General features: G+C 41.8%; 3 protein-coding genes across 8 annotated transcripts in view; 1 reads left to right on the forward strand and 2 right to left on the reverse strand.

Annotated features, from left to right (window-relative positions):
• On the reverse strand, positions 1-12,471 carry SDHD (succinate dehydrogenase complex subunit D). 3 transcript variants are annotated; one of them, XM_032285570.1, is made up of 6 exons: positions 12,330-12,471; positions 11,321-11,437; positions 9,997-10,141; positions 6,000-6,031; positions 591-597; positions 1-79 (listed from the first exon to the last, which is right to left on the reverse strand). In XM_032285570.1, exons 1-6 carry the CDS (start codon positions 12,379-12,381, stop codon positions 1-3), a joined length of 432 nt encoding a protein of 143 aa, XP_032141461.1. In that variant the 5' UTR covers positions 12,382-12,471. The 3 variants fall into 3 exon arrangements, with proteins under 3 accessions (XP_032141461.1, XP_032141459.1, XP_032141462.1); XM_032285568.1 differs by lacking the exons at positions 1-79; positions 591-597; positions 6,000-6,031 and adding an exon at positions 3,630-4,194; XM_032285571.1 differs by lacking the exons at positions 1-79; positions 591-597; positions 6,000-6,031; positions 9,997-10,141 and adding an exon at positions 3,630-4,194.
• TIMM8B (translocase of inner mitochondrial membrane 8 homolog B) lies at positions 12,444-16,529 on the forward strand. Its single transcript, XM_032285572.1, has 2 exons — positions 12,444-12,674; positions 13,852-16,529. Exons 1-2 carry the CDS (start codon positions 12,546-12,548, stop codon positions 14,017-14,019), a joined length of 297 nt encoding a protein of 98 aa, XP_032141463.1. The 5' UTR covers positions 12,444-12,545; the 3' UTR covers positions 14,020-16,529.
• Positions 14,164-24,042, reverse strand: part of NKAPD1 (NKAP domain containing 1) — a 12,318-nt gene continuing 2,439 nt past the window's right edge. For 2 of the 4 annotated variants that reach the window (XM_032285567.1, XM_032285566.1), the window contains exons 3-6: positions 22,111-22,211; positions 18,930-19,079; positions 17,224-17,277; positions 14,164-16,793 (exon numbers count right to left, since the gene is read on the reverse strand). In XM_032285567.1, coding sequence (XP_032141458.1) covers positions 16,289-16,793; positions 17,224-17,277; positions 18,930-19,079; positions 22,111-22,211 — 810 coding nt within the window. In that variant the 3' untranslated portion in view covers positions 14,164-16,288. Of the gene's footprint in view, positions 16,797-17,223; positions 17,278-18,929; positions 19,080-22,110; positions 22,212-24,042 lie in introns of all 4 variants that reach the window. The other 2 variants (XM_032285565.1, XM_032285564.1) reach the window with 1 other exon arrangement.

Here is a 24,042-nt window from a genome sequence, read left to right on the forward strand (position 1 = left end):
CTACTCAGGAGACTGAGGCAGGAGAATCGCTTGAACCTGGGAGGCAGAGGTTGCAGTGAGACAAGACTGTGCCAGTGCACTCTACCCTGGGTGACAGACCAAGACTTCATCTCAAAAAAATAATAAAATAAAATAAAAATTGGATCATGCTGTTTGCATAATTAAGTCTTCAGTGACTCCTTATTGCTGTCAAGATAAAGCCTCAGGTCAGACACAGTGTGGCTCATGCCTGAAATCCCAGCACTTTGGGAGGCTGAGGTGGTTGAATCACTTGAGGCCAGGAGTTCGAGATCAGCCTGGGCAACAGAGCAAGACCCCATCTCTATAAAAAATACAAAAATTAGCCAGGGATGGTGGCATGTACCTGTAGTCCCAGCTACTCAAGAGGCTGAGATGGGAGGATATCTTGAGTATGGGAGGCAAAGGTTGCTGTGAGCTGAGATGGTGCCACTACACTCCAGCCTGGGCCATGGAGCCATACCCTGTCTCAAAAAAAATAGTAAATAAAGTCTCAATTATTTATCATGGCATATAGGGTCATAGGGTCCTCTACAATCAGTCCCTCCCTCTGATGGGTCATGCCAAATTACATATCATCTTTTGCTTGATCTGCCATCCTCCAGTCAATCCCACACCTCACCCCAGCTTCCCTGGCCACTGTCAGCTCCTTTCAGAACCCAGGTTACAAATCTTTTCTTCCAGGAAACTTGCAGGCAAATTTCTCTTCTAGGAAACTTGCAGGCAAATTCTTACTGCACCCTTTGTTACATCACAGCACATGATGTGCTTCACTATTACTGCCCTTTCTACACTGTATTGCAATCATTCTTTTACTGCCCCAATTAGACTATGAATTCCCTTCAAAGGCAGGTAAAATTTTATCTTTATCCCCAGTAACTGGCACAGTGCTGATTATTAGTATCTATCAAATGAATAAATTAATGATTTTGACTTCTACAGTAGCTTTTGAGATTGACTCCTACCTCCACTGCTACTCTCAAAGTTCAGGCCTTTTATTCTGTCTCTGTTCCCTCACATGTCCTTATGCCTCTAGCTTATTAACCTACCTAATGAAACCCAAATTATTCCTTTTTTTTTTTTTTTTTTTGAGGCCAAGGTTTCGCTTGTTACCCAGGCTGGAGTGCAATGGCGCGATCTCGGCTCACTGCAACCTCCGCCTCCTGGGTTCAGGCAATTCTCCTGCCTCAGCCTCCTGAGTTGCTGAGATTACAGGCACGCGCCACCATGCCCAGCTAATTTTTTGTAGTTTTAGTGGAGACGGGGTTTCACCATGTTGACCAGGATGGTCTCGATCTCTCGACCTTGTGATCCACCCGCCTTGGCCTCCCAAAGTGCTGGGATTACAGGCTTGAGCCACCGCGCCCGGCCCAAATTATTTCTAGAGCACAGTTCCGATCATGTCCTGCTTACCTTCAGAAACTGCTATTGCTGTTAGCCCTTGGCTTTTTTTTTTCTTTTTTAAAGAGACAAGGTTTCACTCTGTCACCTAAGCTGGAATGCAGTAGTGTGATCATAGCTCATTGTAACCTCAAACTCCTGGGTTCAAACAATTCTCCCACCTCAGCCTCCCAAGTAGCTAGAACTACAGGTACATGCCACTGCTAATGATGCCTGACTAATCTTTTTGTTTGTTTGATTGTATTTTTGTAGAGACAGGGTCTTGTTATGTTGCCCATGCTGGTTTTAAAGTCCTGGCCTCAAGCAATCCTACTGCCTTAGCCTCCCAAAATGCTGAGATTACAGGCATGAGCCACAGCACCCTTCCTGAATCTTGCCTCATTTTCCAGCAGTTCATAGCAACCTACTGATTTCCCAGACAGCTCAGCTCCACCCTAATGACCAAACCACTTGGGACATGCGGCAGGCAGTACCCAACCAGCCTCCACTCAAACTTCTCTGTTCACCATCTAATGAAGCTTATTACCACTAGACAGCCTTCTATATCTAGGATCTGATGGTATTAGATCTGATGATATTGGAGATAGCTACAGGATTCCCATAATGTCTAGAGTCACTACCATCCCCATTTTGACTTCATGGAAGACTCCATTTCATCACTCCACTCTGCAGTAGTGGCATACTGAGAGCTAGGGGAGGGAAGTAATGACGCTACAAGGTGGGGAGGGGATCCATTGTCTATAGAGAATTTTAAAACAATACAATTGACTTTTAGTCAATTTGCTTTTTATCATCATCAAGTACCAGCAATTCTAAACAATGTCAGAATATTTATATATTCTCTCCCATCAGGATGACTGGTCCCACCACCACTATCTCTTGGTGTGCCATGGCTATTTAGGCATCACTGCCTTTTGAAACCTTTTACCCACCCCAAAAATTAATCACCTCTTCCTAAGCCCTTAATGAACACTTGAGTCTCCGACAAGACCACAGGCACATTAAGGACAGCATGTCTTTCACCCTTAGTACACATTCATGAACACATATTCTTCATTTGCCTCAGCTTCCCAGTAAGGTCCTTGGGGAGTGAAATGTGCTAAGTCCCAGTTACTCTGTATTGTTAGAAGAAAGCATCATGCCTTACACTCAACTCTTAGACCAGACTAAATATACATAGAATATAATTCCAAAATTCCAAAGGCTGGTATTCAAATATAATTCCAGAATTCCAAAGGCTGATATTCACAGAACACCATAATCTGGACATAATTCTTATTCCTACTACTAAATCTTATACTTTATTTATTCCAAACTATTTATACTTGGTATATTTCAGCCTATAACTTGTAAGTCCTTTTGTTTTCCAGTACTTTGTGTCTGATTTACCTAACTGCTAAGCCCCAGAAGGAAATTTAAACACTCAGTTTTGTTTTCATGCTGCAGATGCAACAGACACCTAATTCTAATGAATAAAACCAGTGACAGCTAATATATAAAAGCATAGAATACATTTTTATTATACATTTTATTTTTTAAAAAATTATTTTCATAGAATACATTTTCACATTAGAGATTCCCATAGTGTGAAAATAACAATTTATTACTTATAGTTTTATATTTGTGGACAGACTGTTTTAGAACAAGTAGAACACATTTGAGAAATAAGTCTCAATTTAGAATTTGTAATATTTTGATATGTCTACAAGAGGAACTTTGCCCTTAAATGGAACTTCTCTATATTCAGAAGCACTACAAGCTTTTCTTCCTAGGATTTAGAAATTTATAATATGAGATACCAGAATTTCCCATTTTTTTTTGTTTCTTTTTTGAGACGGAGTTTCACTCTTGTTACCCAGGCTGGAGTGCAATGGCGCGATCTCGGCTCACCGCAACCTCCACCTCCTGAGTTCAGGCAATTCTCCTGCCTCAACCTCCTGAGTAGCTGGGATTACAGGCACACGCCACCATGCCCAGCTAATGTTTTGTATTTTTAGTAGAGATGGGGTTTCACCATGTTGACCAGGATGGTCTCGATCTCTTGACCACGTGATCCACCCGCCTCGGCCTCCCGAAGTGCTGGGATTACAGGCTTGAACTACTGCGCCCGGCTGGAATTTCCAAATTTTAAAATTTCCCTAGTATATGAATCCATCAGCAGGTGGTATCTACTGAATAGAGAGGGAAGTTTTCAAAAATTAAACACTGTCTAATTTTCTGCAAAGTTTTTATTCATGAATTAACGGTATTTCCCTTTGTCCATTATTTCCAAGGCAAAAAAGAAGTCTGATCATATATTAATAGTAATAAAGCTGGATTCTCTTTAAGAGATTGATAAATTAAAAGGCAAATGCTCATATATCATGTTTAGTTATACTGTGAGTCTTATGAGAAGCTGGGAGGCAACCCCATTTACTTACCAGAATACAGAACTCAGACTCACAATTTCTTAGACATAATTCCTCTCAAACCTTTTCCTCAAAGATTAAGAGAAGAAGCCTGTCCACCAATAGACTTATGTTATTTCTTCCTTACTGTGAGCTGAATGACATGACAAAACAGAGGCAAAGAGGCATATATCAATTCTTCAAAGTATGAAGTCAAAAAGGTCAGAGTTTCCACAGCATGGCAACAGCTTTGCAGATGCCCACATCGTGATAGTTGAAATAGCAAAGCCCGGCAAAGGTTAAAGCTGAAAGTGCCAAAAGCCCTGCCTTGGCAGCTTTCTGCGAGGCATCCCCATGAACATAGTCAGTAACAACTTGTCCAAGGCCCCTAAAGAAAAAGAAAACATCATAACATCAATGAAAAACCACAGTGAAATTGGAAGACTATACAGATAACTTGGCTACAAAAAAACTAATCTGTCAAGTTCAAATGCAGTGTCTTCATCCGCCACTCCACAGCACTGTTTGCTTCTTTAGGGGATTCTGTACAGCCTTCTTTTTTTTTTTGTCAGTCAGTTGATTGCTAGTGACTTTTTTTTTTTTTAGAGACAAGGTCTTACTCTGTTGCCCACACCGCAGCCTCGAACTCCTGAGCTTAAGTGATCCTCTCACCTCAGCCTCCCAAGTAGCTGGGACTATGGGAGCATGCCTCCATGCCTGGCTAATTGTTTTTTCTTTCTTTTAGAGTCTCGCTCTGTCATCCAGGCTAGAGTGCAGTGGCATGATCTTGGCTCACTGCAACCTCTCCCTCCCGGGTTCAAGCAATTCTCCTGCCTCGGCCTCCTGAGTAGCTGGGATTATAAGCACCTGCCACCTTGCCCAGCTAATTTTTGTACTTTTAGTAGAGACGGGGGTTTCACCATGGTGGCCAGCCTGGTCTCGAACTCCTGACCGCAGGTGATCCGCCCACCTCAGCCTCCCAAAGTGCTGGGATTACAGGCATGAGCCACACCTGGCCTGTTTTTCATTTCTCTGGAGATGCAGTCTCACTATGATGCCCAGGCTAGTCTTGAACTCTTGGCTGCAAGTGATCCTCTAGCCTCAATAACTAAAAATAACTAAAACCCTACAGCATTTTTAGTTGATTCAAAAAGAATTTATTAAGTAGCTATTATGCACCAGAATCTGTCATAAATGTTGGGGGTGTAGTAAGTGGGACAGCATCCCTGCCTTTATGGAACAAATATACTAGTGAATGAGAAAGAAAAAGTAAATATATCTGTACTATGAAGAAACATTTTAGAAAGGAAGATGTGAATGAGTGAGAACTTCCAAACAAAAGTGGCATCTCTAATGAATAGTAAGATGGCTGGAGCACACGGTTGAAGGAGAGATCAGAGGAAGGTAGAGGCCAGCTGCATAGGATCTTGAAGGTCATGATACAGAATCTGAATTTTATATGAAATATAATAGGAAACCACTGATAGGTTTTAAGCAGGGAGTGCCTTAGGCTTATAAGATGTGACCTAATTTTGCTATTTTTATAACACTTTTATTGAAATGTAAGTAACATACCATAAAAATTTCACCCTTTTTTCGTATATAATCCAGTGGTTTTTAGTATATTGAGTTGTACAATCATCATTATTTAATTCCAGAACATTCTCATCACCTCAAAAGGAAACCCTCTACCTATTACCCCACTACCTAACTAAAAATTTACTTTCTGTCTCTATGGATTTGCCTATTCTGGACATTTCATATAAAAGAAGTCATACAATATATGGCCTTTGTGTCAACTTAGCATAATGTTTTCAATGTTCATCCACGTCATAGCATATATCAATAGAGCATTCCTTTGAATGGCCGAATGATATTTTATTACATGAATACACCATAATTTGTTTAGCTATTCATACACTGAAAGGCATTTGGATTGTTTCCACTCTTTGGTTATTATAAGTAATGCTGCCGGGCCGGGCATGGTGGCTCACGCCTGTAATCCCAGTGCTTTGGAAGGCTGAGGCAGGATCATCTGAGGTTGGGAGTTCAAGCCCAGCTTGGCCAACATGGTGAAACCCCGTCTCTGCTAAAAATACAAAATTAGCCAGGTGCAGTGGCACACACCTATAATCCCAGCTACTCAGGAGACTGATGTAGCAGAGTCGCTTGGGCCTGGGAGGAGGAGGTTGCAGCGAGCTTTGATCGTGCCATTGCACTCCAGCCTGGGCAAAAAGAGTGAAACTCTGTCTCAAAAAAAAAAAAAAAAGCTATGATCATTCCTGTACAAGTTTTTTGTGTGGACACATTTTCAATTCTCTTGGGTATACACCTAAAAGCAGATCACCAAATGGCATGGTAACTCTAAGGTTAACTTTTTGTTGTAACTGCCAGAATGTTTTCCAAAGTGATGAAACATTTTACATTCCCAACAGAACCACAAGGGTTCCAATTTCCCCAAGTTCTCAGCAACACTTCTAACCGTCTATCTTTCATTACAGCCATCCTAATGGGGTATGAGGTGGTATCTCACTGTGGTTTTGATTTGCATTTCTCTAATGACAAATGAGGCTGAGCAATATTGCATGTGCTTATTGGCTATTTGTATATCTACTTTGGAGAAATATAATTTTATATTTTAAAAAGGTCACTACGGCTGTAGTGTGGTGAATGAACAGTATGGGGTGGGTCGGGACCAGAGCAACAATTGAAACAGGAAACTAGTTAGAAGGCAACTGAAGTAGCCTAGGTGAGACTGATGGCTTAACCTAGGCTGGTGACAGGGTGTAAAGTGACAATTCATACCATTTTTTTTGTTAAATAATGTCTATTTTTTTTCTTTTACTTTAACTTCTGGGATACATGTGCTGAACGTGCAGGTTTGTTACAAAGGTATACAAGTGCCATTGTGGTTTGCTGCATCTATCAACCTGTCATCTAGGTTTTAAGCTCTACATGCATTAGGTATTTGTCCTAATATTCTCCTTTCTCTTCCCCCACCCCACCCCCAATTCAGATTTTTTCTTTCTTTCTTTGTGAAACAGAGTCTTCCTCTGTCACCCAGGCTGGAGTGCAATAGCGTGATCTTGGCTCACTGCAACCTCCACCTCCCGGATTCAAGCGATTCTCCTCCCTCAGTCTCCCAAGTAGCTGAGACTACAGGCACGTGCCACCATACCTGGCTAATTTTTGTATTATTAGTAGAGACGAAGTCTCACCATATTGGCCAGGCTGGTCTTGAACTCCTGACCTTGTGATCTACCCACACTGGCCTCCCAAAGTGCTGGGATTACAGGTGTGAGCCACTGCTCCCAGCCGATTCAGATTATTTTTTGAAAGAAAGAACTAACAGAGCTGATGGAATAGATGTGGAGTAGGAACAAAAAGAAATATCTAGAATGACTCCCAAGAATTTTAGCTTGAGCCCAGCTTTAACTGAGAAGGGGGTTTTAAAGGAGAAATCAAGGGTGAATTGGGGGGAAAAAAAGAGTGATTTGGCCAATGTTAGATCTGGGACAACTATCAGACATCCAAGTGGATGTCACTCAGACAATTAGATAAACAAGTCTGCAACTCAGAAAAACAGGTCAAATCTGAGCTCACCTAGAAAAAGGGTATAAGATGGAGAAATTAAGAAGGCCATGACTCAGCCCTGGAGATTCTGTCATCCCAAGGTCAGACAAGAGGAGAAGGATCTGGCAGAGGAGACTTCTATGCATCTGGAAAGCCAAAGAAAAATGACTTAGGGGGAGAATTGTTAATTGAGTTGAAGGCTGCTGAGACTTCAAGCAAATGAAGGCCAGAGAATAGACAACCAGATTTGGAAAGATGAACATCTTTGGTGCCCTTTGTAAGAATGACCTAAGTTATATAGTTGGGATAGGACCCCAGTTAACACTGAATGTTGAGGAAGTGGAGCACAATTACAGGCAGCTCCTTCAAGATGGATCACATGTTAGAGAAATATTACTTACTGTACTTGTGATCTAATATTTCATATGCAACTACAGTCTTTTATTTGGAAAGGTCTATGTGGTTACAAAAGAAAAAAAAAAAAACTCCACACTGCCATGTGTGTACCTATGCAACAATCTTGCATGTTCTTCACATGTACCCCAAAACCTAAAATGCAATTAAAAAAAAAAAAAAAAACTAATGTTCCTAACCAGTCCTACAGAACTAGGTAATTAAAACCCCTTTAGGCTGGGTGCAGTAGCTCACGCCTGTAATCTATAATCCCAGCACTTTGGGAGGCCAAGGTGGGTGGATCACTTGAGGTCACAAGTCCAAGACCAGCCTGGCCAACATGGTGAAACCCCACCTCTACTAAAAATACAAAAATTAGCCAGGTGTGCTGGCTCGTGCCTATAAGCCCAGCTACTCAGGAAGCTGAGGCATGAGAACTGCTTGAACCCAGGAGGCGGAGGTGGCAGTAAGCCAAGATGACGCCACTACACTCCAGCCTGGGCGAGAGTGAGACTCCATCTCAAACAAAACAAAACAAAACAAAACAAAACAAAACAAAACAAAACAAAACATTTAACACTAGCTAGAAAATGATTCTGACAAGTCACTTAACCTCCCTGGGTTGTAGTTTCCACATTTGTAAAATAAAAGAGTTGGTTAAGATGCTCTCCAAAGTACTTCCAGTTTCAACAATCTGAAAGCACTTCCCTACTCCCCCCAATGACAACACACTGTCCCTGCAAAACTTAAAAGCCATAACTCAAGGAACGCAGCTGGTCATTTACCCTCCTTTTAGAAGGTTCATTAATGTAGAAAGTGATATAAACTATATCAGATAAAATAAACAAAAGCTGGGCCAGACGTGGTGGCTCAGGCTGTAATCCCAGCACTTTAGGAGGTTGAAGTGGGTGGATTACTTGAGGTCAGGAATTTGAGACCAGCCTGGACAACATGGTGAAGCCCTGTCTCTACTAAAAATACAAAAATTAGCTGGGCATGGTGGCACATGCCTGTAATCCCAGCTATTCAGAAGGCTGAGGCAGGAGAATCGCTTGAACCTGGGAGGTAGAGGTTCCAGTGAGCCAAGATCATGCCACTGCACTGCAGCCTGGGCAACAAAGCAGACCATGTCTCAATAAATAAATAAATAAACAGATGCTGGATACTCATTCATTCAACAAGTATTTACTGAGTGCTATGTGTCAGGTACTAGAGACTAGTTCTAGGCCTTAGAGGCACAATAGCAAACAAACACAGTAAAAATAACAAAATGTCCCTCCCATATATATATATCTCTTTAAGAGGCAAGGCTATACTATTTAGCGATATACATTTGGGTGATAAAACAAAATGCAAGGAAGTGATTACTATACAAAATAATCAACAGATGATGTCAACAGATGATGTAGTATAAATTAGAAGGAATGGCAGGACAGAAACTGCAATTTTGAATAAGTGGTTAGGGAAGGCAATTTTGAGTAAGTGGTTAGGAAAGGCTTTTTTGAGAGAATGACATTCAAGACCTGAAGGAGATGAAGGAACAAGCCAAGTGTATAGCTAGGAAAAGAGTTTCAGGCAGAATCAGTAAGAGGAAAGCCCTGAGACTTGGAATGTCCCTGGCATGTTCAAGGAATCTCAAGGAAGCCAGTGTGAACAAGAGAGCTGCTAAAAATAAGGGAAGAAACAGGGGACTCAATCATGTAGAGTCTGCAGACCACTCTAAGAATTCTGACTTTGAGTAATATAAAGAGACAAAAAAGGATTTTGAGAAGGGGAAAGTCTTGTTCTAACTTACCATTTTAATAGGATCACTGGGTCTACTGTGTTGGGAATGGACACAAAGGGGACCAGTTAGGAGACAACTACTAGAGTCAAGGATAATGACCAAGTTTGGAGCTTACCACGTTTAGACTTGAATGAAGAGAAAACTGGAAATGCCATTAATTCACATGGGCAAGAGTACAGGAGGAACAGATTGGGGGAGATCAGAAACTCAGTTTGACAGGCTACATTCAAAGTGCTATTTGATATGGAAATCGAATTAAAAGACATCGAATAGGCAGATGGATATATAATTCCAGGCATATAAATATTTTATATATATTTTAAAGTTTTCAACAAATTCAGAGCATTTCAATCAACTTCTCCCTCATATATAATACATGAGACAAGCTCACAGCAAACAAACTAAGCAGACAACCATACTTGAAATTGCTATACTTGCCAGTGACCATGAAGAGTGAGAGTTGCAGCCAGAGAATAGTCCATCGCAGAGCAAGGATTCAAATAAGCAGCCGGAAGCAGACCCAGGAGCAAAACACTGACAACCCTCTCACTAGTCCAGTGGAGAGATGCAGCCTTGGAACCAGCTACAAAAAGGACCAGATTCATAAAAGTCGACGTGGGAAACACACATCTTTCATGTTCAACATATCCACACAGTAACCCAAACTGACAGACAGTATACATATAGAATATAACTCTGAGTACAAAGAAAGTAAAATATTAAAATAGTAGTTGAGAGAGAGGCTATCTCTGTTTTTTGAAGTCTTTTAGCACAAGGGTATCTTAATGCCTACATATTGATTAGAAGATAGATCCAAGAAGATGGATAAAATATTGCTATAGAATTAAGCCAGTCAGTCAGGTATGGTGGCTCATGCCTGTAATCCCAGCACTTTGGGAGGCCGAAGTGGGCAGATCATGAGGTCAGGAGTTCGAGACCAGCCTGACCAACATGGCGAAATCCTGTCTCTACTAAAAATACAAAAATTAGCCAGGTGTAGTGGTGCACGCTTGTAATCCCAGCTACTCAGGAGGCTGTGGCGCACGCTTGTAATCCCAGCTACTCAGGAGGCTGAGGCAGGAGAATTGCTTGAACCCAGGAGGCGGAGGTTGTAGTAAGCCAAGATCACGCTGCTGCACTCCAGCCTGGGTGACAGAGTCAGATTCCATCTCAAAAAAAAAAAAAAAAGAATTAAGCCAGTCTTGGTTCAGTGAAGTGGACAGATACCTTATGAATGTAAGTCAGTGAGTCAGTGGGCCAGGTACAGTGGCTCATGCCTGTAATCCTAGCACTTTGGGAGGCCAAGGTGGGCAGATCACCTGAGGTCAGGAGTTCAAGTCCAGCCTGGCCACCATGGTGAAACACCGTCTCTACTAAAAATACAAAAATTAGCGTGGTGGTGGGCACCTGTAATGCCAGCTACTCAGGAGACTGAGGCAGGAGAACTGCTTGAACCTGGGAGGTGGAGACTGCAGTGAGCCGAGATCGCACCACTGCACTCTAGCCTGGGTGACAGAGTGAGACTCCTCTCAAAAAAAAAATTTTTTTTTTAAAAACTTAGGCTAGAAGGTCCACTATGATTATAAATGGCATCATTCAACCATAATTGCACTGTCTGCCCAAAGGTGTAAACAGGGTCTTCATTTGACAGCGTTGGACACAAGAGTCCCCCTACATTTAGGAAGTCCTGCTAAAAGCATGACAATTAGTCCAGGTAAAGATGGCTAGAGCCCAGAAAGCAGCAACGATGGAGAGAACATACAATGGTGACTCGGTGACAAGTGAATGTGTTGCACTCCACACCATTCTGGGGTAGGTTGGTCCTGAAGAAATGCTGAAATATGAGCAGGTCTGACCACTGAAGTTCGAAGCAACAGAGCTGAGGAAAGAGTCATTAGGATGATCATTAAGAACCTCTCCTTTAACAGGACTGACAAACTTTCTAAATGACCACAGGCAAGCTACTTAAACCTAAATGGGGGATAACACCTCATTTGTAAAATGAAGATAGCATCTATTTCACTGGAGCTACTGTGAAGTTAGACTAGGGAACGAACATCTGTATGTTCCCTACTTTATTTAATGACATTTCAGGCATTCTTTAACCTAACTCAGTAATCTGGAAGTCATGAGAGACCTTTCCCCTAAATTCATTTGCCAAATTCTGTTGGCATATCTCTTTAACATTTCTTGAGACAATCTTCTTTGTGCTGCTTTCCTAGCTCAGGACCTCATCTTGCCTGGACTACTATGACAGTGTCTTCCTCGTCAGAACGAAAGCTCTTTGAGGACAGGAACTACGTTTTCTTCACATTTGTATCCTAGTATTACTACAGTGTCTGTGGTAACACAAATGCCCAGGTTAAATGATTTTCGAAAGGATCCCCCTCCACTCCCACACACAAAAACACCAACTCCCGGGGAAATGCGCAAGATCCTAACCCTCTTTCCCGATTCAGGGTGAGAGCGAGTAGGGAGCATTTTAGGGACAGTGAACGGGGAGAAAACAGAACTCCTATGTGGATTAGTCTCATCAGACTGCAACTTCCAGAGGGAGCTCTTTCTGATTATTCCGTCAACTCGTCAGCTCACAGCAAGTGAAATACACATTAGGGTAAACATCTGGACCCCTAGACTACAGTAGTCATTGCTGGGATTTCGGGATTCTCTTCTCCTCAAGAGACCTCCCACCTGGCAGATGAGTCCTCACCTCCATCCCCTTCCCTGGCTGGAGGCTGCGCTAAGGACCTCAGGATGCGAAGAACCCTCACCTCGGCCTCCTTGGGCACCGCAAAGAGCACTCAGTCTCCAGAGAACCGCCATCTCGTTCCTGAGGGCTCAAGGTCATCCACCAACCCGGAAGCAATTAGGCGACAACTCCCGCCCACGTCGACGAAAGAAAACAGGGAGGAGGAAAATGCTGTGTGAACCGGAAGTCGAGAGGCTGGGTGAACAGGAAGTCGAGAGGCGGTGTACACCCGTCGCGCATGCGCAAACACGGTTGCGGGAAGGTGCCGAGCCTGAGGCGGACAATGGCGGATCTTGGTGAAGCCGATGAAGCGGAATTGCAACGCTTGGTGGCTGCCGAACAGCAGAAGGCGCAGTTTACTGCACAGGTGCGGGGACGGGGAGGGTGAAGGGAAAGGAAGGTGAAATGCTGGTCCTGGGCACGCTCGGAGGTCTGTACACTGGCGGCTCAGTGAAGCAACCTGGTTCTCGATCCCGGCTGCATCCCACTCTTCTTACAAAAGACAAATCGTGGCCCTCCTGTCCCTGGTGGCCGGTAGTGCTCGGGTGCCGGCTATGTAAGCACAGCGTGGAGAAGAGAGGTGTAAAGCAGGGAAGAAAATTTGGGCGACGCAAGGGTACGGGAGCCTAGGTAGCCGGCGACGTGACTAGACCGGCATTTGGAAGATCTGGGTTCTCATCCTCCCTCTGCTCCTTGCAGGCCACGTGCCCGTAGAAAAGATACCCATCTGCTGTCGGTTTTGGTTTCACCGTCACCCCACTGCCTCACTGGATTGTGAGGATCATATGCAACGATGTATTTGAAAACGATGGAGCACTAGTACATTATTGGAGAAAGGTGGACTCTGAAGTAGTCGCTGTAGACTATGGATTTAGAACAAGGGTTTGGAGCCCTTTGGGCATGGTTTCAACCCGGCCTGGCTCCTTACTGGCTACATGACCTTAGACTACATAATCACGCCTCTTAAATGGGAGGTGATGACAGCTATCCTTGAGGACGTTAGAGAGAACTGACTTCTTAGTACCCAGCCTCACAGATAGTAAGCTCTTGGTAAAATGCTTATTTTCTCCCTTTTGGGTGGGAGGAGGAGGATAAGCAGCAAGAACCCTGGCTAGAAATCTTTGGGTCCTGAACATTCTAATGAAAGTGCACGTAATTTCTGTGCCAGTATGTGCATTTCTGGGGGGAGTGGATCCATAACCCCCAGAAGGTTAGTGGAAGAATTACCTTCTCTAGGGGATAGGTTTGGAATGAGATGAATCCAATAGTCTGGGGAAATGAATTGGTTCCCTAGTTTGTTCACACTAGTGCTAGCTGCTTTGGGTAACATAAAAGGTTATTAGTCCTATCTGAGAATGTACAATCTGTAGGGATGAGGAGCTGCATCAATATTGGCGACTACTTAGGAAATGAAGAAAGAGAAGAGCCCTAAGTGACTCCGTGGTTGATTTAAAGAATAGTTTGTCAGGCGTCAAAAATAAGTTAATAAACAGAGTTAGGCTTATCTGCAGACCCCAATGGTTACTATTTTTCTTTCGTCTTAGGTGCATCATTTCATGGAACTATGTTGGGATAAGTGTGTGGAGAAGCCAGGGAATCGCCTAGATTCTCGCACTGAAAACTGTCTCTCCAGCTGTGTAGACCGCTTCATTGACACCACTCTTGCCATCACCAGTCGATTTGCCCAGATTGTACAGAAAGGAGGGCAGTAGGCCATCCCCCAGGAGAATGACAGAAGCAAAGGACTTGTTATTAAGCAGACTGAAGGGCCAGTAGGGGAAGGTTGTCAGCCCATTGTCAGATCAGCATCAGGCTGTTATCAAGTCTGTTGGTGCTAAAAAGTAAAAGATGAAATGTTCAAAGAGTGAAATTTATTTATTTGGAATTCAGAAATTCCAGGCTGTATCACATATTCAATAAATGTGAATTCTCCAACTATTCTTTTAATCCCATTTTAGAATATAGAGATCTCTGATTGGCAGGAACACTAGAAATAAATGTTCCGTGGCCAGTAGTGCAAATGGGGAATTGTAGGTTTTGAAAAGCCATCCTAAGCCATATTAAGGGGGTTGGAAGAACCATCAAAGCCTAAGGCATTGAAAATTTGGGGTTGAGAAAGATTAAGAACAAAAAACCAGCTTTATTGCTTATACATGACCAAGAAAAGATTAACATGGCAAAAAAAAAAAAAAAGGCAAGATGTGTATTCCTTGCTAGCATGGGAGGAAGGGAAGGTCAGGAACCAAATAGAGCCAATTTCCTGGAGATGGCCTGTTCTATTGGCCCATTTTCCTGAATCCTTGCTTAAAATCAGTACTTTCAGAGCACAGAAACAATGCATGCTAAAAAATATATGGCCAAAGCTCCTTCTAACAAAGATTTAACTTGCTCCAGGAACAACATAATTGTTTTAGATAAAGAGGTAGTAATTATAGACTATTCCCCTCCCTGTAGGCCCCCACTAATCCCAAAAATAAAAATACACACCATGGAACATTGACAATTGAGTACCAAAGTATTAAAATTTCAAATAAATATCCCAAAAGGTAGCACCTGCTCATAGTTAAGGGATAGGGCACCTCTGTCCAACCATGTATTTTAAGACCAAGCACTTTACTAGAAATCTGTCCCGTAAAGAGGACAGATTGAGTAGTTAGAACTAAAAATACCACCTCATGGAATGTCATCATAGTTGTATCTACTGCTGGTGTCTTATACTGTCATGCTACCGTGAATTAACTCTGTATTACACATCAGGAAAGTAAGGCCAGGAAGGTGAATTTACCTGCTCTGGGCCTCCTCATAACCAATTAGTGGCAGAACCAAAATCAAAAGTCTGAGTTTTCAAGCTTTTTACTCAGCCCATTAAGTGACAATCAGGAAAAAATAACAATGTCACTTGATCTTTCTTCCCATAGTGAAAAAATGCACTTGTGTTCTGCGAGCCTTCTTTCAGTGACATTTTGGCTTTTTAAGAATTAACATACTAAGGATCACAGTATAGTGAAGGGAAATAACGTGGTCTCTGCTTGGTGCTTTAATCTAAGGCAGACTGGGAAGAAGTGAGTATGTCCCTGAGAAGCCTGTTTCATTTTGGAAATAATTCAACTTAGTTTCAGGGAAAACCTAAAGTTCATTAACAAGACAACATTTAAATGGCAGTTGCTGCCCTGAATCCAGAGTACCATTAGACAACATGACTATTTCCTAATTCTTCCCCATTTGGTAAAGGATTATCTATGACAACTGAAGAAATAATTTGAAGACAAGTCCATTTAGGCAAATATACAGCAATGGAACTAGAAAACCATTTACTATCCAATTACAATGTTTAGGGGTATAGTAAGTACAGCTGTAGGCCCCGTCCAGCAGGGAAATTTGAGGAAACTGTAGTCCCTTCTAATAAGTTGTCTATGGATGTTACCATGAAAGGAAAATGTTTGTTCTTAGGCCCATTTCCTGATTAAGTAAACTGGACCATACCTGTAGGGTCAAAATACAGAAGGATCAAAGCACCAAGGCTAAAGACAAGTCAGTTGTGATACCTGCTATATAAACAAAGAGCAATATAGTGTTGCCTTGTCATACCATCCTACACAGCATTAGTTCCAATCCACCTCTTGATCCCAGCCCTTGACTTTCCCAAATTCAATATTCCGATTAGTGTACCCAGGTTACCACTGGATCCAGCTTTCTGGGTCCTTTAATTTGCTGTATATGTGCTCTATACTAAATGTAATTAACTGCAAAAAATAATCTCTTCAAGAAACCTTCATAACAAAATACCAGATTCCCTTTTAACAAGAAAAGGGGATCAAGCTTAACGCCAAAATAGAAGACAAGAAGTCTGTCGGAACATACAGATGGCACAAGATAGCTCTGACCCCTGGCCCCGGTGCTGAACAAGAGTCACTTGCAAAACCACAAGGAGTAAGAACTGTAAATATCCACAGTCATGTGGAAAACAAAAATGTTTCCCATTTAGTCATCCTCTGAGCTCTCAGCAGACCTTTCATCTGTAGCCACTTTCCAATTTGTGCGTTTGTTTGTCCTCTCTTGTATTTCATTGTTGGCTACAGGGGTATGGACTTTTTTCTCTCTCTTTTTCCTTTTGGTTTTCTTAGTGTCTCTTTCCTCACTTTCCTCAGAACTGCTGGATGCTGAATCATCTGAATGGGAAGTGTTACTTTCTGCCTCTAAGAATAAAGCAGGTTTTTTGAGAGACTTTTTCCTGGATTTTTTCTTGCGTTTATGCGGTTGTTTCTTTTGCCTTGTACTGGAAGCCCCAGTTTCTTCTGAGAGCTCGCTTGAGGAATCTGCTGTTATATCCATGGCTTCCTTTTTGCTTTTCTTCTGTTTTTTGTGTGACCTTTTTTTCTGCTTTTTTTTGTGGGATTTCTTTGACTTCTTGTGTTTGCGGGATTCATGGGTAGATGATTTTACCTGAGGAGATGTTTTTTTCCCATTGGTAATATCTTGCTGATCACTACTAATAAAAAAGTAAAAAAGAGAAGCTTTTATATAAAAAAGAAAAAGTACATATTTTAATATTTTGCATTCTAGATAAAAATTGACATTAACATCTGAATTTTAAATCAACACTTTAGCATATACTTTAACACTTTAATATTCTGATTGAGTTTTTGTTTCCTCATCTTTAAAATGGAGATAAAAATTCTAAGCTGCCATACTGAGTTACTGTATGGAATACTATATATAAAAATCAGAATGCTTACAGACATGCCAAACATCAACCAGAGAATGGCAAAACAGGGGTCACATCCTAACTAAATCACCTATTGTTTCTCTAGCCACATTTTCAATGGGAAGTATATTCTTTGTAAAAGTTAGGAAATCAATTTCTAGTACAGATTTTGTACCATCCTAGTTTCTTTTATTAAGCCTATTTTCCTTACCTGTCTGTTTCAAATTCTTCAGGGTATAACTCTTTATAACCACTGTGACCCCATCTGTAATATGACACATTACATGTATTGTTAAAGCAATGCATACATTTTTGGAAATTAAATCAAAATTAGACTCTGGAGTACATACATACACAGACAGAGAAAATAGAGATATGGTAGAACCAAGTCCACATTATAGCTCAGTAACAGCTATATTTCCTGTACTGTACACTATCATTTCAGACACACATTGTTTTCCTTAAGAAACACTAACGAACTCTTACACTTTACTCTTTAGCTGTGAAGCACTTTTCCAAAAACACTTCATAATACCCTGCTATCTACAAGGGGACAATTTTTTTGTTTGTTTGTTTGAGACGAAGTCTCATTCTGTGGCCCAGGCTAGAATGCAGTGGCACGATCTCAGCTTACTGCAATCTCTGCCTCCCAGTTTCAAGTGCCTCCCGAGTAGCTGGGACCACAGGTGCACACCACCATGCCTGGCTAATTTTTGTATTTGTGGTAGAAATGGGGTTTCACTATGTTGGCCAGGCTGGTCTCAAACTCCTGACCTTGTGATCCACCCACCTCGGCCTCCCAAAGTGCTGGGATTACAGATGTGAGCCACCACACCCAGCCTTATTTTTATGTATTTATTTTTGAGACAAAGTCTCGCTCTGTCACCAGCGTGGGGTGCAGTGGCATGATCTCAGCTCACTGCAACCTTCACCTCCTGGGTTAAAGCGATTCTCCTGCCTCAGCCTCCCGACTACAGGCACGCACCACCACGCCCACCTAGTAAAGATGGTGTTTCACCATGTTGGCCAGGATGGTATTGATCTCTTGACCTTATGATCCGCCTACCTTGGCCTCCCAAAGTGTTGGGATTACAGGCATGAGCTACCTCGCTGGCCTATTTTCTTTTAAATGACAACTTTTTTTTCTTTTTCAGACGGAGTCTGGCTCTGTTGCCAGGCTGGAGTGCAGTGGTGCAATCTTGGCTCACTGCAACCTCTGCCTCCTGGGTTCAAATGATTTTCCTACCTCAGCCTGCCTCAGCCTCCCGAGTAGCTGGGACCATAGTTGTGCACCACCATGCCCAGCTAATTTTTGTATTTTTTTTTTTTTTAGTAGAGATGAGGTTTCACCATGTTGGCCAGGATGGTCTCGATTTCTTGGCCTAGTGATCCACCCACCTTGGCTTCCCAAAGTGCTGGGATTATAGGCATGAACAACTGCGCCCAGCCTAAATAACAACTTTATGGAAGTATAATTCACATACTGTGGAATTCAAAAAGTGTAGTGCCTCCAGCCCAGGGCAATCACTAATCTACCTCCTGTCACTATGGAACTGCCTACTCCATAAATGGAATCATACAATTATGCATGGACATAGTACATAAAATAGAATCACACAATATGTGGTCTTATGACTTGGCTTCTTTCTTGTCAGTTAGCGTAATGTTTTCAAGGTTTATCCATGTTATAACAGGTATCTATACTTCATTTCTTTTATTGCCAAATAATATTCCATTGTATGGATATACCACATTTTGTTTACCCATTCATCAGCTGATAGACTTCGGATTTCTACTTTTTGGCCATTATTAATAATGCTATGAACATCTGTGCACAAATTTGTGTGGGGACAATTAATTTTGATAAGTACACATTCTCAGGCCAAATACTAATGCTCACAGGAATTAATCACAAACCTGTCTGGCATGTTAGCTTCATAATCATATAACTTCTTGTTCCAGGATTTAGCCTTAAGAAAATCATCTTCCAGTGTCCCAGAAATTTCATTCTTTGGCCTCCAATAGTCTCTTTGACTTTCTTCATCAAAACCGTCACTGCGCATCCGGCTAAAAGAGAAAGCAGAAGAACTTTTAGTTGTAAAAGCAATCTGAGAGTTTACTTTATGCAACATCATGCACAAAACTCATGGAACAAGCTGAGGGGGAAGGAAACAACATGGTACTTACTGCTTAAAAAAAAAAAAAAAAAAAGTAAAGATATTATCTGTTCCTCTCTATACATCTGTAAAGTCCAGTGGAAAAAATCTGACAAGGCCAGGCATGGTAGCTCACACCTGTAATCCCAGCACTTTGGGAGGCCAAGGTGGGTGTGGATCACCTGAGGTCAGGAGTTTGAGACTACCCTGGCCAACATGGCAAAACCCCATCTCTACTAAAAATACAAAAATTAGCCGGGCAAGGTGGCAGGAGCCTGTAATCCCAGCTACTAGGGATGCTGAGGCAGAAGAATTGCTTGGATCCAAGAGGTGGAGGTTGCAGTGAGCTGAGATTGCACCACTGCACTCTAGCCTGGGCAACAAGAGTGAGACTCCATCACAAGGTCAAGAGATCGAGACAATCTTGGTCAACAAGGTGAAACCCTGTCCCTACTAAAAATACAAAAATTAGCTGAGCATGGTGGCGCGCACCTGTAGTCCCAGCCACTTGGGAGGCTGAGGCAGGGGAATTGCTTGAACCCAGGAGGCAGAGGTTGCGGTGAGCTGAGATTGTGCCATTGCACTCCAGCCTGGGTAACAAGAGTGGAACTCCATCTCAAAAAAAGAAAAAAAATCTGATGCTGGGCACAGTGGCTCATACCTGTAATCCCAGCACTTTGGGAGGCTGAGGTGGGCAGATCACAAGGTCAGGAGATCGAGACCATCCTGGCCAAACATTTTAAATATGTAAATAAACAAATTTAAAAAAAAAAAAAGAAAAAAGAAAAAAATCTGACCAGGCCAGATGCAGTGGCTCATGCCTACAATCCCAGCACTTAATTATTATCAGTTCCATTCTGTACATTTGTAAAGTCCAGTGGAAAAAAATCTGACCAGGCCAGGTGCAATGGCGCATGCCTGTAATCCCAGCACTTTGGGAGGCCAAGGCAGGTAGATGACTTGAGGTCAGGAGTTCAAGACCAGTGTGCGCAACATGGTGAAACCCTGTCTCTGCTAAAAACAAAATAAGTAGCCGGGCATGGTGGTGCACGCCTGTAGTCCCAGCTACTTGGGAGGCTGAGGCAAGAAAATCACTTGAACCTGGGAGGCAGAGGTTGCAGTAAGCCCAGATCACACCATTGCACTCTATCCTGGGAGACAGAGATTCCATCTCAGGAAAAAAAAAAAAAGAAAAAGAAAAAAATCTGACCATTAGTACCCATCCTATTACAAAGAATGGATGAAATCAACTCCGGACTGTGTCATGTGATAGTTCATTCACTGATTCTCAACTAGGAGGGTATGCAGAGAGGGAAGCAGAACATAATCATAGCTAGGGACACTTCAAACCACCCTAGAGATTCTGAAATACACTTCCCTCTCTGCAAACCAGCAACTTCCTATAGAAAGGTCCTAATAACGGTGGAAACAAGGCCTAACCCATGGGAATACTAGAGTAGGAAAAAAGGTGAGAAGCACTGATCCAGCTTCTGTTCACCATTTCTACTAACTAGTCAGTAAGCTGCTAATAAGTTATAAAAAATTTGTAAGGAGCCAGGTACGGTGGCTCACTCCTGTAATCCTAGCACTTTGGGAAGCCGAGGCGGGTGGATCACTTTGAGCTCAGCAGTTTGGTGAAACATTGTCTTTAGTAAAAATATAAAAATTAGCAGGGCATGGTGGCAGGCACCTGTAATCCCAGCTACTTGGGAGGCTAAGGTGGGAGAATCGCCTGAAGCCGGGAGGCAGAGGTTGCAGTGAGCTAAGACCACACCATTGCACTCCAGCCTGGATAACAAGAATGAAACTCCATCTCAAAAATATAAAAAATTTGTAAGGGCCTCCTATGTACCAGGCACAGTCTAGCTGGCAGAAATATAACACCAAATGAGAAAATTGCAAGCCCTGCTCCTAAAGAGTTTAAGTATTTCTTATATATATAGCTCTTACACTTACAAGCATGTAAGGATGTTCCCAATTACTCAAGCATTCCTAGGCCTCTCCACAGAGAAAAGACAACTAAGTCTGCCTAATCCTTCATATTCATACTCAAGGTATTAAAGTAATGTGAAAGGCTGTGAATCTGAAGAGAGTGAATAGACAGGGTGAAGAAAAGTCTGAGGCTGGACAAGTGGCTCATGCTTATAATCCCAACACTGGGAGGCCAAGGTGGGAAGACTGCATGAGCCCAGGGAACACAGCAAAACACCATCTCTACAAAAAAATAAAAATAGCTAGGCATAGTGGCATGCAATTGTAGTCCCAGCTACAAGAATAAAAGCCTTAAAGAATGAAAGATTAATAGAGAAAAAAATAACTGATAACTTAGTGACCACAAGATTCCAGCAGAAAATCTTAAGTTAGAGCTGGGAGCGGTGGCCCACCACTTTGGGAGGCCAAGGTGGGCAGATCACCTGAGGTCAGGAATTTGAGACCAGCCTGACCAACATGGAGAAACTCTGTCTTTACTAAAAATACAAAAAAAATAGCTGGGCGTGGTGGCACATGTCTGTAATCCCAGCTACTCAGGAGGCTGAGGCAGGAGAATCGCTTGAACCTGGGAGACGGAGGTTGCAGTGAGCTGAGATCACACCATTGCACTCCAGCCTGGACAACAAGAGCGAAACTCTGTCTCAAAAAAAAAAAAAAAAAAATCTTAAATTAAAAGCTATCAGGTAAGGTCAGAATCCACAGAATCCTACATATTCATAATTGTTCAGGTAGAATTTTTTAACTCTCCATTGTAAATAAGTACAAAGAGTGGGGTCATATGCATCATAGCCATTATCTTTATGCCTGGGTCTAGATTTATGAAAGAGGGAAGGCTTAAGGACTCACAGAACTAAATTCATCTATCCTTAATATACCAAAGTATTTTTAAACAAAAGTTGATATTCTGAAAGAGATGAGAATGATTTTAGTTCTCAGAGCTGCAACTTCACCTTGAACTGCTGGGTAGCATTTTCCTTTTGGTCCCCCGGTAAGCATCTTCCATCTGTTTTTCCAGTTCTCTTATTTTCCACATATCTGATTCCTCCTGAATCTAGAGTTTTTGAAAAGGAAAGAAATAAAAATAAGTTACTAAAAATAACTTTACATTACAGAAAAGTAACCAACTGAAAATACAATCTAACTAATTATTGGGCTACAGACTGGGCTGTGATAATGAACCTGGAAAACAAACTTTGGTTTCTCTAGAAAGTGGCTGAACAGTCCAATCCAGTAAATCTCAAATATGTAGAATTCTACTCCAATAGAATTTTTGAACCCCTGTATAGACAAACATCACCTTATCAATTTTGCAATTATGCTGTGATTAGAAAATAATGCCACATTTCCAAAATGCAATGTTATTTTAATTGTATCACCTCAAATGAACCTTAAGCAATCTCACCAGGAAAATAAAACAGCTACCATTATTACATTTTATTGCAAAGAAACAAAAGCTCAGAGATTTTACCAAAGTCAAAAAACTAGTAAGGACAGGTCTTTAAACTCCCTAGGCTAAATCTCTTTTCACAACATTATAATTTTTGTCAAAAACAAAATAAAATTAATAGTATGGCTACTAGAGAATTTCCTGAAAAGCAAAATGTGATTACCCAAAGAACATGAACACACTTTATTTCTAAGTCTTCCTCCATAATTTCATTAGATCTGTCCTAGATTTATCTTTTTTTAGCTACCATATCAAATGTAAGCTTACTATACAACTAGGGGCAGGTTAACATAATTGCACAGGCAGCTTGGGTAACAGTTTTACCCTCACCCATAATTTTAAAAATCAGGTGATATGATAGTAATAATATGATCAAACCAAAAGTAGTACAGTTTACTGAAGAAAACTAAACCGGGGACCTTGGCCCAATTTTCATTAAATGTGCTCTCCTAGGTGACTTCATCTACTCTCACAACCTCTTATCATCTACATCTTATAATCTACCTCTTATCAACAATTCTGAAATCTTTATGTCCAGCGCCAACTTTTCTCCTTTCCTCCAAGCCTGAATTTTCAACTGTCTGGACAGCCTATAAACAGCTCACCATCAATATGTTGAAAACCAAACTAATTACCTTTCCTATCATATTTGTCCCTTTTTTTGTTCTTTATCTCAATTAACAGAATCATCATGATCTACCCAGTCACATAGGTGAACAACAGGAATCTCAATTGTGAAGGTCCACTTACCCTCAGATTTTCTTCCACCCCTGCCACCTGTGAGACAGTAAAATAAGCCCCTCTTCTTTATCCTCAGCCTACTCAATGTGATTTTCATAATAAAATATTCTTTTCTTCGCTACTTTTCTATAAAAATACAGTATATAATACATGTAACATAAAAAATATGTGTTGGCCAGGTGCAGTGGCTCACACCTGTAATCTCAGCACTTTAGGAGGCCAAGGCGGGCAGATCACCTGATGTCAGGAGTTCAAGACCAACCTGATCAACATGGAGAAACCCGATCTCTACTAGACATACAAAATTAGCTGGGTACGGTGGCACATGCCTGTAATCCCAGCTACTCGGAGGCTGAGGCAGGAGAATCGCTTGAACCTGGGAGGTGGAGGTTGCAGTGAGCTGAGAAGATACCATGGCACTCCAGCCTGGGCAACAAGAGCGAAACTCCGTCTCAACGACAACAACAAAAATACGTGTTAATCCATTGTTTATGGTATTGCTATGGCTTTCAGTCAGTAAGTAGTAGGCTATTAGCACTTAAGTTTTGAGGGAGTAAAAAATTATACATGGATTTTTGACTATGCCAGCGGGGAGGGGGAGGGTTGGTGGAGTGGGGTGGATGTCCCTAAACCCTGCGTTGTTCAATGGTCAACTGAATTAGATTCCATTTTTTTTTTTTTTTTTTTTTTTTTT

The sequence above is a fragment of the Sapajus apella genome, unplaced genomic scaffold (assembly GCF_009761245.1).
Source record: "Sapajus apella isolate SASKATOON/1434 unplaced genomic scaffold, GSC_monkey_1.0 scaffold16, whole genome shotgun sequence".
NCBI classification, from domain to species: domain Eukaryota; kingdom Metazoa; phylum Chordata; class Mammalia; order Primates; family Cebidae; genus Sapajus; species Sapajus apella.

What these genes read in the sequence shown, in the direction of transcription:
- TIMM8B (XM_032285572.1), top strand. Translation starts at nt 12,546, where the DNA reads ATGCGCAAACACGGTTGCGGGAAGGTGCCGAGCCTGAGGCGGACAATG. An exon ending in AGGCGCAGTTTACTGCACAG is followed by an intron (nt 12,675 to 13,851) that starts GTGCGGGGACGG and finishes CTTTCGTCTTAG; the next exon opens with GTGCATCATTTCATGGAACT.
- SDHD (XM_032285568.1), bottom strand. Translation starts at nt 12,381, where the DNA reads ATGGCGGTTCTCTGGAGACTGAGTGCTCTTTGCGGTGCCCAAGGAGGC. An exon ending in CGGTGCCCAAGGAGGCCGAG is followed by an intron (nt 11,438 to 12,329) that starts GTGAGGGTTCTT and finishes CTCTTTCCTCAG; the next exon opens with CTCTGTTGCTTCGAACTTCA. An exon ending in CTCACTCTTCATGGTCACTG is followed by an intron (nt 4,195 to 9,996) that starts GCAAGTATAGCA and finishes CTTTTTCTTTAG; the next exon opens with GGGCCTTGGACAAGTTGTTA.